The sequence below is a fragment of the Haliotis rufescens genome, unplaced genomic scaffold (assembly GCF_023055435.1).
Source record: "Haliotis rufescens isolate VD_foot unplaced genomic scaffold, xgHalRufe1.0.p SCAF_5, whole genome shotgun sequence".
NCBI lineage: Eukaryota > Metazoa > Mollusca > Gastropoda > Lepetellida > Haliotidae > Haliotis > Haliotis rufescens.
This window is the reverse complement of record NW_025964223.1, coordinates 13,242,796-13,256,246: the sequence shown is the minus strand read 5'-3', so window position 1 is coordinate 13,256,246 and position 13,451 is coordinate 13,242,796. Positions and strand designations below refer to the sequence as shown.

Sequence of the window (13,451 nt, the reverse complement as noted above, 5' to 3'; positions counted from 1 at the left end):
TCTCAGGGCTAGACGTAAGAAGCAAGAAACACGTCAACACCGTCTCAGTGCTAGACGTAAGAAGCAAGAAACACGTCAACACCGTCTCAGTGCTAGTCGTAAGGAGCAAGAAACACGTCAACACTGTCTCGGTGCTGGTCATAAGAAGCAGGAAACATGTCACCACCATCTCAGTGCTAGACGTAAGAAGCATGAAACACGTCAACACGGTCTCGGTGCTGATCGTAAGAAGCAAGAAACACGTCACCACCGTCTCAGTGCTAGACGTAAGAAGCGAGAAACACGTCAACACTGTCTCGGTGCTATTCGTAAGAAGCGAGAAACACGTCAACACCGTCTCAGTGCTAGACGTAAGAAGCGAGAAGCACGTCAACACCGTCTCAGTGCTAGACGTAAGAAGCATTAAACACGTCAACACCGTCTCAGTGCTAGACGTAAGAAGCAAGTAACACGTCAACACCGTCTCAGTGCTAGACGTAAGAAGCGAGAAACACGTCAACACTGTCTCGGTGCTATTCGTAAGAAGCGAGAAACACGTCAACACCGTCTCAGTGCTAGACGTAAGAAGCGAGAAGCACGTCAACACCGTCTCAGTGCTAGACGTAAGAAGCATTAAACACGTCAACACCGTCGCAGTGCTAGACGTAAGAAGCGAGAAGCACGTCAACACCGTCTCAGTGCTAGACGTAAGAAGCATTAAACACGTCACACCGTCTCAGTGCAAGACGTAAGAAGCAAGAAACACGTCAACACCGTCTCAGTGCTAGACGTAAGAAGCGAGAAACACGTCACATCGTCTCAGTGCTAGACGTAAGGAGCAAGAAACACGTCAACACCGTCTCAGTGCTAGACGTAAGAAGCGAGAAACACGTCAACACTGTCTCGGTGCTAGACGTAAGGAGCAAGAAACACGTCAACACCGTCTCAGTGCTAGACGTAAGAAGCGAGAAACACGTCAACACTGTCTCGGTGCTATTCGTAAGAAGCGAGAAACACGTCAACACCGTCTCAGTGCTAGACGTAAGAAGCGAGAAACACGTCAACACTGTCTCAGTGCTAGACGTAAGAAGCAAGAAACACGTCAACACCGTCTCAGTGCTAGACGTAAGAAGCAAGAAACACGTCAACACCGTCTCAGTGCTAGACGTAAGAAGCAAGAAACACGTCACACCGTCTCAGTGCTAGACGTAAGAAGCAAGAAACACGTCAACACAGTCTCGGTGCTAGTCGTAAGAAGCAAAGCACTCGTGTCACAAAGCCACGAGCCATGTAGCTGAAATACTGTACAATGTGGTGTTAAGCAATGCCTCTTGTCCATTGCATTTTTCGACTTAACAAAGAACCAAACTAGAATTGTATTTTTGTATTGCATTATCAACTGCACAGCTGTTGAATAATTCAAACAAATAATTACTGCCACACATGTGTTTGCGTATAAATCGATTTTATTCATAACAGATTAAAGGTGCAAGATTTGTCAGTTTCCTAACCAAGTCAGCGAGCCTGATCACCCGATCCCGTTAGTTGCCTCTTACGGCAAGCATGGGTTGCTGAAGACCGGATCTTCACGGGTCACAAAGAAGGGTCGATATCAAATTTGGAAGATTCCCTTTTTAAAATGGATAAATAACATATTGTGATATGTATTTTCTATAATAAAATAAATAAAACAAGTTAAGAAATTGGAAATATGATTTTCCACCTTTAAGTAACATAAACGGCTAACGTCAGCAGAATAAGCGCCATGACAGGAATCACGCCTGCTTTAGTCGACCCTGAAAACAGATATCAGAAGTAATTACATTTTATAATCATTGTGAGGCTACAGTAAGCATATATACAACAGCTGTTTCAATAAGTGCGGCGTTAAACAACAAACAAACAATACAGCTTATCGCTTTACAGCTGACTGCACATAAGTCAAGTGCTCTGTTACCTCTAAAATAATGAACTGACCCAAAAGAAGGTTAAACAGACAAGACAATCTTAAAGCTTCATACATTGTTTAATAGCTGATATTTACATTATGCAGTAATAATAATAATGACTAATGATTACTGTAGCTTTAGTACACATCCAACGGCATAAAGACATTGCATTACAGTTTTTCTTCCACTAAGAAGCTGTGTCTTTAGTCTTTCAATTCTTTCGTCCCTTTGTCTGTCAACACGAGCTCGGGGTCTGCATGATCCTCCAAGATCAATTTGTTTCCTGGAGCGTCTGTCTGCCTTTTCAATCTTCTTGATCTCCTTCAAGAACTGATAGATGTAATTATATACACTTGGAGCCACAAGCTAGGACAAACAGAAAAAGTACCATCCATAAACAAACTGTCAGAGTCACTTCACTTTGAACCTCTATGCCGCTTGGATTAGATTAGAGCTTGGATTAGTTAACAGCCTGATGGACAATGTACATTCATATAATAGGGGTGAGGCAATTAAGCATTTGAATTATTGTAGGCGAAATGAGGTGTAGGCGAAATGAGGTGTAGGCGAAATGAGGGCAAGCCATTCCCAACTAGTGTTCATCACAGTCTATTGGGCATACCCAGTGTATACGTAGGAATTAGTTTAATGGCCAGGAGGGCTTGTTAAAAATTGTTGCAAGCCCGTATATTTTACTAGCCATATGTTATGGCTTTGCAACATGTATTATTGCGCTTAAAAAACGGCGAAGCTGACAAGTTGCTTGGTACTTTCCGTTTGTCTGACGGTCGTGGTGGTTCTTAGACTTTCATGCGCATAGGTAATAACACATGTAGATGTATGTCAGTCAAAATCTGTGTATAGTAGAAACCCAGTTTCCGATAAACTACGAAAACAAATGACAGCAATTTTTGACATGAAATGACGCCTTTACTGACTTGATGCTCAGTAGAACATAAGTGAGCGAGTGAGTATTGTTTAAAGCCACTTTCAGCAATATTCCAGCAATATCACGGGCGGGGACTCGTGACTTATGCATTGTGGTCCGTTACATGACGGAGTATTGTTTTACGCCGCTTATGGTAATGTTTCATCAATATCATTGCTGGGAATAGGAAATGAACACCATCACTTTCGGCTTTCCTCCCACATCAAGTTGGACCCGTGAAGATCCGGGGTAGAATAGGTCTCCAGCAACCCATGATGCCGTAAAAGGCGACTATGCTTGTCGTAAGAGGCGACTAACGGGATCGAGTGGTCAGGCTCGCTGACTTGGTTGATGCATGTCACCGTATCCCAGTTGCGTGGATCGACGCTCATGATGTCAATCACTGGATTGTCTGGTCCAGACTCGATTATTTACAGACCGCCGTCATATAGCTGGAATAATGCTGAGCGCGGCGTTAAACAACAAACAAATAAATCTTAACAAAACACAACTCACTCACATTATACTGTATGTGTATTCATGTAATGAATTGTTGCTTATGTATAATAGCAAGTTCAATTCTTATCTCCTGTGGAGCCTTACGACTATAAGACATTGTGGCAACATATTAGAATCAGCCGAGTTATTATGTGTGAGTGAGTATGGTTTTACGCCGCTTCTAGCAATATGCGAGCAATATCACGGCGGGGGACACCACAAAATGGGCTTCACACATTGTACCCATGTCGGGAATCGAACCCGGGTCTTTGGCGTGACGAGCGAAGGCTTTAGCCACAAGGCTACCGACCGTCCCAGTTATAATGTGTAGATGAGTCGGTCCTTTTAGTTGCCACTCAGCGAATGTGGACTATGTGTTCTAGATCTGGTTGGTTGTATGGAAGAGAACACGTGTTTGTAGTTTAACGACCCTCAACCTTAAAGCAATAAGACTGCTGCTTGTAAATATTCGATTCTAACAACGGACGAATCAGTGATTGATAACATGAGCAACGATATATGCTTTAGTGGTATGTTGACAGGACCTCAACCAAATCACCGAGATTGCTTGGACTAATGTGTTTCGGTCGAAAGAAGCGACTTAATAGATCGACTGGTTAGGGTCGGTGATTTGCAATCTCATTAAAATCAGACCTTAGTTCTCGCTACCGCTAAACAAAGATCTGAGACATCTTATTACGGGTCACGTCAGAACGACCTTTCATCCGACTAATCAGAGCGTCGCTTACCAGATTATGAAAGTGACAGTCGGAATGTGATTTCTAATCATGCAACCTCGAAAACTTTAACACGGGGTATTCCGAACGATAGTTGCGGGTTTAACGACTGAATCCATACAATCTAGACCATCTATTATCCATTCCAGAATGTTCTTTTGTTCGGTTTTCAAATTTGTAATCGAGAATTTGTCAAAATATGTTTCGAAGCGTAGTCGCCATTTTGAAATTTGTGCCATGAAGCACGAGAAAGCTCCCTTCTGATTGGTCAATCAATTGGTCGGTCAAAGTTTGAGCATGGTCGGTCTGACGTGACCCGTAATGGGATGTCCTCAGATCTTTGTTTAGCGGTAGCGAGAAATGAGATTGGGTGATTTGGAGAGCACTTACCGCAGAACAGCTCGGAGTCCAACATCAGGGAATCCACTTGAGACTCTACCTGGGTTCCATACAGAGTCTTCGGCCCACATTCCCAGAGTTCAATGTTCAGGCAGTTAATGTACATCGCCATCTCGCTAATAAATAAACACACCAAAAAATTAAAATGCCTTCTACACTCATGTTGACAGGACTTAGTGTTTGTTTAACGCCGCACTCAGCAATATTCCAGCTATATGACGGCGGTCTGTAAATAATCGAGTCTGGACCAGACAATCCAGTGTTTGATATCATGAGCATCGATCCACGCAGTCGGGATACGATGAAATGCATCAACCAAGTCCACCCAATCACGTTAGTCGTCTCTTTCGACAAGCATAGTCGCCTTTAATGGCAAGCATGGGTTGCTGAAGACCTATTCTACCCCGGATCTTCACGGATAAACACGACTTAGTGACAATTATATAGACAACACAACACCCAAAGGCCAATAATTTCTCCTTCAAGGTTTCTCATCAAATTAAGCGTTTTAAAACATTTTTCAAATTGCATCGTCAATCTTGTCATCATTAATTTAAGGTTATACGTCATTTGATCTGTCGAAAGTCCTACTCTCATAACCAACGATAACACTGACCGGTTATTTAATATTAATATGAAGAAATATTTGTAACGTAAACGGTAAAATTATTTTTTTCTCACTTGTTCATCAAACCATACAGAGTTTACAAACCATGCACATGTACGACCGTAAGTCGAATTTATTCCATATGATTTTTAATGATCAGTTAATGATCATTTAACGTTTTCATCAAATATGTCCCATACATGTAAGCGTTATAAACAACAACAACAACAACAACAATAATAATAATAATTTGAATTCTGTGTTGTGTCGGAACGACAACAACAGTATTCCTAACAGCATTCCTGGGAATTCGGGGTCGGGTGGGGTAGTTAAGTGGTTAAAGCGTTGGCCAGTCCTTCGAATACCAGGGTTCGATTTCCTACAATGGTACAAGAGTACAATGTGTGGATCCTCTTGTCGGTGAAAACACCCCCACCCCCTCCCTTCCGTCGTGTGGCTGGTGTAGTGCAAAGAGAAACAGTGTTTCACTCACTCATTGTGCTACTTACTCGCAGGACTTCTTTGTATATCCTTTACTGACATCTGCTACAAACGTGCAGTCCCCCACATCACAGATCCCATTCGCTCCAAAGTAATCTGAAATATAAATACAGAGTGAGTGAGTATGGTTTTAAGCCGCTTTTCGCAATATTCCAGCAATATCACGGCGGCGACACCAGAAATGGGCTTCACACATTGTACAAATGTGGGGATTCGAACGCGGGTCTTCGGCGTGACGAGCGAACGCTTACACCACTAGGCTACCCGACCGCTCTATAAATACAGACAATAAAATGTATTGGAATGAATGCATGGATACCACCGTTATTTTTCACCTAATCAATAATTGCATTCATCTTGGCATTGCAGGAAATCATATCAGGTGAGGCACGCGTCTTTTTTATTAGTACCTGGTTTACAGATATTTTTTTTCATCAAAATTAAACGACGGCGTGGATCGGTGCTCATAATATCAATCACTGGTCTATCTGGTCCAGACTCAATAATTTGCAGCCCGTCATCATGCATTTGGAATATTACCGAATGTGGCGTTAGACAACAAACAAACAAACAATTTTAACACATTAACGTACCACATCTGTAGAGTATTGTGACGTAGTGTGCGTCTGCCAGCGCCTGCAGGGACGTCCGCTCCTCGCTCTCCCCCACACACCCGTGCAACTCCGTCGTCAGACAGTGGACATAGGTCTTCAAGTCTCTGTCATCAGAAGTCAGGAGTGTCGGTATGTATTTCTACTATTCATTATAAATTAAAGCACCCATAATTGAAAAAGAAGGAAACTGCAGGAAACTATATTGCTATTTCAGTCACGTATTCATAAAAACGAACTATACCACTTTTTGTAACCGAATGAAAGCAATACTGATTTACGGTGATCATATGCCAGTAAGAGTTATCCCCCTTAGCCACAAACAAAATGCCCGTGAGCACGATTGAAAGACAACAATGTTACACCGTCTTTGGCACTAATCAAGCATATATTAACAGGGGATGCTTTGGTTTGGTTTGTTGTTTAAGTCGACTCGGTCTTGTGACTGAAATTTGGATCCATTTCCACCATTTCATCACATCAGGATAACACATTCTTTGAGTGAGTATGGGTACAATGTGTGAAGCCCATTTCTGGTGTCCCCCGCCGTGATATTGCTGGAATATTGCTAAAAGCGGCGTAAAACCATACTCACTCACTCACTTTGAGTAAGTGAGTGAGTGAGTGAGTGAGTGTGTGAGTGAGTGAGTGAGTTTGGTTTTACGCCGCTTTTAGCAATATTCCAGCAATATCACGGCGGGGGACACCAGAAATGGGCTTCACACATTGTACCCCTGTCGGGATTCGAACCCGGGTCTTCGGCCTGACGAGCGAACGCTTTAACCACTAGTCTACCCGACCGCCCCACACATTCTTTGAACTGGTAGATACAATGAGAGCTTTGCTTATATCTGTGCACCATGTTACTGGTATGAGAGGTAAAACAATATAGTGGACTTAGTGTTTGTCTAACGCCGCACTCAGCAATATTCCAGCTATATGACGGCGGTCTGTACATAATCGAGTCTGGACCAGACAACCCAGTGATTGATACCATAAGCATCGATCCACGCAATTGAGATACGATGACATGCATCAACCAAGTCAGCGAGCCTGACCACCCTATCCCGTTAGTCACCTCTTACGACAAGCATAGTCGCCTTAACCAGTAATGCACCGTGGGTGGGCTTTGCGTTGGTTTGTCATGTGGGGAATAGAACCGGATGTTTAGTCTGTCTTACAGACCCTGATACATTTATATCAACTACAGCCCATGCAAGTCTATGATGTTTGGCAAGTCTAGATTACTGCAGTATCAGTATCTGAAAATGAAGAGAATCACTGGGCTCCCTTTTTATTAGATTTTTATTAAGATAACTGAACAACTGTTTTTTCTGTATGATATGTTCATTTCAGAGACTATATGTTAGTCTACCGGATGTTCAATGTCACAAGCATACGAGGCTACCGTCTACTGTTGTCTAATGTCTACCATACAACACCCACGTACACTGGGCCTGTCACTGAGCATGCGAATTCTCTCCGAAATATGTTTTTTCATATACATTTGTTTGTTTGTGATTTCGAATTACATCGAATTTGATAAAATTGTGAACTATGTATACTGAACCGTAAAAGAAACGTCGCCCAAAGGAACATTGCATGAAAAGTTGCCATTTAAGTATCTGGGTCATTATTGTCAAAGTTTCTAAAATTCAACATTACCTTGTCCGGAAAAAATGAAATTTGATGATAAAAAACCCAAAGCAGATGACAATAAAAGCGATCGCCCAAACGGCCATGGTAACCCGATGCACGTGAGTTCTATGCAAACTGAAATGCACGTGCGTTCCCCCATTTCTTGCCCTATAAAAATCCACCCAGATCGGATAACATTCATTCGTTATTGAATTGCTACCACGTGCCAAGACTGACAAGAAATCAGCGACACCAAGCCTTCGTTGGGTTTAACGCCGCTTTTAACAGTATTCCAGTTATATCGCGGCGTGTCAGCTTAATGTGGGAGGAAAGCCCGAAGTGATGCAGGTCTCAGATGTTTACCACTTCGGTGAAACCCACGAGCACGGGTATGGTGCTGACAAACCTAGAAACATAATTTGGGGGAACCGGGATTCGAACCCACAATCGTAGGTTTCTGGTGTGCCCAAGATACGCAACTCTGCACATGGAATCGCGGCGCCACCCGTGCCCCCATATCTTCATGGAAACATCTCCTCGACTTTAAGGTCGAGAATCACAATTTGCACTTGCATTTTCATGCAGAGCGCAGACATGTGAAAGTTTGGTTGTTGAGAGCATGATACACACATGGATATTGTATGTGAACAGCACAGAATGATAGTTTGACTATCACGTGATCATAATTTTTTTTTGTTTAACCGTAAGTAATACTTACGCAGTGCCACGGCTTGCTGAAAATCAACGTTTGTGTTCCGTGAGTATGCTGGAAGCAGGAATGGCGCAAAACGCCAAAGCGGCCAGACATTTTAATGTTCAATCGAAACACACTGTCCTTTCTTTGGAGATCTTATCTACAGCAGGGCAACACTCATATTTAGCCAAGGGCGGGTCGTCCACGTGTGACGTTACGTCAACAAGGGACCCGTGAAGATCCGGGGTAGAATAGGTCTTCAGCAACCCATGCTTGACGTAAGAGGTGACTATGCTTGTCGCAAGAGCCGACTAACGGCTCGGGTGGTCAGGCTCGCCAAATTGGTTGATGCGTGTCATCGTATCCCAATTGTGTGGATTGACGTTCATGATGTCAATCACTGGATTGTCTGGTCCAGACTCGATTAATTACAGCCGACCGTCATACAGCTAGAATATTGCTGAGTGCGGCGTTAATAACTCACACACACAAACTTATTTCAACACGATACCATATTCGGTTGGTGCATCTACGGAATCTTTATCAAACTGCCATATTAACAGCTCGGGCAATTCCTTGAGACCAATATTGTGGCAGGAACATACGCAAACGATAGAGGGAGCACAACATTCGGCCCCGACTTCCAGCGTTACGTCCAACTTTGCTTTCACATCATAGCCAGGCACGCCTGAATGGGTGCAGACATCTGAGGCTCAGAAGACAAGACTAGGACATGTTCATCTGGGCAGCGCTGATGGACATGCTAGGGCCTACATGCGTCTAGATAAATATTGCTGAACTAACCTGGCCGGTTGTTTTCCCAGACCTATCCCCCATAGTACATGTCTGGCATGAGATTGAACGACGTCTATGACAGGACCAGAACATGCCGGTAACGCTAGCTCAGTTTGTCCAATCTTTGGTTGGAGTGAGTGAGTGAGTGAGTGGGGTTTTACGCCGCTTTTAGCAATATTCCAGCAATATCACGGCGGCGGACACCAGAAATGGACTTCACACATTGTACACATGTCGGGAATCGAACCCGGATCTTCGGCGTGACGAGCGAACGCTTTAACCACTAGGCTACCCGACCGCGCCTGACTGTTGGAACTACATCCCAGATCATCTGGTGTCTTCTATGCACCACAGCTGCCTCGTCTGTATCAACGCAAATGGTGGTCACACCCGATAGTGACAGTGTTAATTAAGTTGTTACGTCATCGTTCTTTCAGGGGGTGTCGTTCTGTCTCCTGTTACCAGGATTTGGTTTTGTCAATGAATGTTTTATGATACAATATTGATCAGACAATGACCAAATAGTATGTTCTTATTTTCATATTGTTTTACCACCCCACCCCTTAGGAAAAACATCGTTTTATTGACACAATCGTATATATTGTCAAGTGAAATCTCCTGACTTTCACTGAAGCTACAAATTCAAATTGTGTCACCATATCCCATTCACAACATTCAAACTGAAGGTAAAACGCCAAATGTCATGCGTTCCAACTGAGCCCTTCAGGATTTTTCAGGGAAGACTAAATTTTTAGGTCCCCAGTATTCCATGCTTGACCTGACTAAACGGGGGTCGGATTGTCACAACCCGTAACCCGGTTGCCACGGTAACACCATGTCCAGATGTCCTGGTTCTTGATGTCCACTCCGTTGTTGCATTAGTTTGTTTGTTGTAATATTTAATTGTATTTTCAGACATTAGTCAGTGCCAAGATTGTGACACGTTTCTTTGTCTGAGAACATTCCACGATGAATTTATCGCCGCAGCAGAGAACAGGACGGCAGCATGTAGGTAAGAGTGATTGAGTTGGGTTCAACTCCGCTTTGATCAATTAGTCTCCGTCGTATCACGGCGTATCAGTTTAGTGTTGGATGAGTTAGTGAGTGAGCTGGGTTTAACGCTGCTTTTAACATTATTCCAGTTATATCGCGGTGTGTCAGCTTGATGTGGGAGGGAAGCCCGAAGTGATGCAGGTGTCAGACGTTTACCACTTCGGTGAAACCAACGAGCACAGGTATGGTGCTGACAAACCTAGAAACATTATTGGGGCGAACCGGGATTCGAACCCATAATCATAGGATTCGCAACCAAGGGACGCAACTCTGCAAAGCGAATCGCGGCGCCTTAGACGACTGGGCCACCCGTGCCCCCAGTGGTTGATGAAACCCAGAGACAATAGTGGTAGACGGTAACCCCTTTCACGAAACCCATGGTGACGGAAACGATATGGTGCTGACAAACCACCTTGGCGAATCCGGGATTCGAACTCACGATCAGCGGATCCTGAAATGGCTAAGAGACGCAAGTTGTCTGTAAGAAACCTGCGCCGCCTTTGGTTAGTTGGCTTCATGACGACAGAGTATAATCACATCTAAGTGAGAAGGGGAGTGAGTGAGTATGGTTTTACGCCGCTTTTAGCAATATTCCAGCAATATCACCGCGGTGGGACTACCAGAAATGGGCTTCACACATTGTACCCATGTCGGTAATCGAACCCAGGTCTTCGGCGTGACGGGCGAACGCTTTAACCACGAGGCTACCCCACCGCCCCGACACTGAAGGAGAATACACCAATGACAAACCCATCATTCGGAGATAGACAGGGGCTTACTGAGTACATACTCCGCCATGGAAATATATTTCGGAGATAAGCACGGGGTACTGGGAACATAGTCTACTCCAGATTTATTCTTCAGAGACAGGTGCGATGGGATAGTCTACTAGTTAAGGCGTGTGCCCGTCATGCCGAAGGCCCGGGTTCGATTCCCTAGAAGAGTGGGGAATCATCTAATAATGGTCATCGCTGGCAATCTGACAAACATTCCCTTTCAGTTCCTGCAGGGCCATGGACGTCACACCAGCAGCATTGCGCTCGACAACGTGTAGTCAATGACCTCATGACACAACTGATTGTTCGCTCAATTCTTTGGCCACCTGTTTCGCAGATCTGAAACACTGAATAACACCCAAGAACTGAAACTTTTGTTTATTTCACTATGTATAAGACCCGTGAAGATCCGGGGTAGAATAGGTCTTCAGCAACCAATGCTTGCCGTAAGAGGCGACTAACGGGATCGGGTGGTTAGGCTCGCTGACTTGGTTGATGCATGTCATCGATCCCAGTTGCGTAGATCGATGCTCATGATATTAATCACTGGGTTGCCTGGTCCTGACTCGATATTTTTACAGACCACCGTCATATAGCTGGAATATTGCTGAGTGCGGCGTTAAACAACCAACGAAGTATCAGAACAACACATGGACCTCTCTCTGGTAGTATATATGAGCGAGTCCCTCTACCAATGTAGATCCCTGTGTTAAAGATATGAACATCCTCTTGTTTCTCGCAGTGCTGTGGAGGAGTACGTAGACTGTGTGAGTCAGGCCACCAACGCCTGTACCAGACTGGGCATAGCCGAGCTCCAGACAGCGGCAGACAGGATGAAGACCTACGCCATCTGTAGAGGTAGGACCTGCTTCCCTGCCTCCATGCCCAGCCTGTTCCAATATCAATAATGATCGAGGAAGCATATAATCTTAAAACTGGCATCCTTAGTGAGTTTTGTGTTACCCCGCCTTTACCAATATTCTGCGGAGCACACCAAAAAATGGGCTGCCCACATTAATTCGTTTGTTTGTTTGTTGTTTAACGCCGCACTCAGCAATGTTCCAGATTAAAATCCTGGTATAATAGGTCTACAGCAACCCGTAAAAGGCGACAATGCTTGTCGGAAGAGGCGAAAAACCGGATCGGGTAATGCATGTCATCGTATCCCAATTGCGTGGTTCGTTGCTCATGGTATCAATCACTGGGTTGTCTGGTCCAAACTATTTACAGACCGCAGTCATATAGCTGGAATATTGCTGAGTTCGGTGTTAAACAAGAAACCAACCAACCACAAACAGTATGCTGAACATATTATTGTTGTATTTGTCATCCATCTCATCATCTCCAGGGCGCGTATTTCGGTAAACCGACACCAACTCCTAGATCTATTCCCGTGGTTATCGTGATCTCAAATTACCTGCCCTTGATTTCATTAGCCAATTTGATTGGCTACGCTACTCAGTCTAACGGCCCAATCAGAATACGAGTGTCAAACCAGCCCAAATGTTGGGTTGGCAATATGAACAACATCGCGACCAGTCCCACTGATTACGATACAGTTTGCGAGAAATCCTTTTGATGGAAAGGATGTCTCCATGTCCCTTTGCTACCAAGCATTCTCTGTCATATGCCAATTTCCTTTTTGCTTAGCTTGACGTTTGATCGATCGGTAAAATATTATTTTATTAATTAATTGCGGGTAATTAAAGATCACGAGAGACACTGGAATTGATCCAGGTGTTAGTGTAGGTTTACCGAAATGCGAGCCCTAGAGAAGTAGAGGTTGTGTATTTGTCAGTTTGAATATGTGCAGGAAGGTCACTTTGACATTTCAGGAACTCAATCGTCCCTCCCACAACTAGGGCTGGTGGTAATAGGAACACTCTTTGCAACCTGCTGGAGGTACAGACATGCGGAGACGTCATATCAGTGAATAGTCACTTGTTGTTTTGTTTGATTGGGATTTGTCTGACTATTGGCCACGCTTTTGCACCATTGAAGGGGAACGCCCTTGTCACGAGTCAGTGGTCATAATATAGTAATAATTAATGTTATTGCAAAGAATATATATATATATATATATATATATATATATATATATATATATATATATATATATATATATATATATATATATATATATATATGATAGGATATAGAGGTCATTTTGGTTTTGTTTGATATGTGATTGCTCAAAATCCCTCACTTATGAGGTGCTAAACACATTAATACATAACAATGAACTAAGGATGTGATGTATTACCTTCTGTGACAAACATAAACGGC

At 43.6% G+C, this 13,451-nt stretch overlaps 2 protein-coding genes across 2 annotated transcripts; one reads left to right on the top strand and one right to left on the bottom strand.

Annotated features, from left to right (window-relative positions):
- Window positions 1–1,427: 1,427 nt before the first annotated feature.
- On the bottom strand, window positions 1,428–9,378 carry LOC124138319. Its single transcript, XM_048383845.1, has 5 exons — window positions 9,368–9,378; window positions 6,192–6,316; window positions 5,607–5,694; window positions 4,482–4,606; window positions 1,428–1,775 (listed from the first exon to the last, which is right to left on the bottom strand). Exons 1-5 carry the CDS (start codon window positions 9,376–9,378, stop codon window positions 1,705–1,707), a joined length of 420 nt encoding a protein of 139 aa, XP_048239802.1. The 3' UTR covers window positions 1,428–1,704.
- A 33-nt stretch (window positions 9,379–9,411) lies between these two features.
- Window positions 9,412–13,161, top strand: LOC124138318. Its single transcript, XM_048383844.1, has 4 exons — window positions 9,412–9,433; window positions 10,252–10,348; window positions 11,908–12,023; window positions 13,001–13,161. The coding sequence occupies exons 1-4, from the start codon at window positions 9,412–9,414 to the stop codon at window positions 13,096–13,098; spliced, it is 333 nt and encodes a 110-aa protein (XP_048239801.1). The 3' UTR covers window positions 13,099–13,161.
- The last annotated feature ends 290 nt before the right edge of the window (window positions 13,162–13,451 follow it).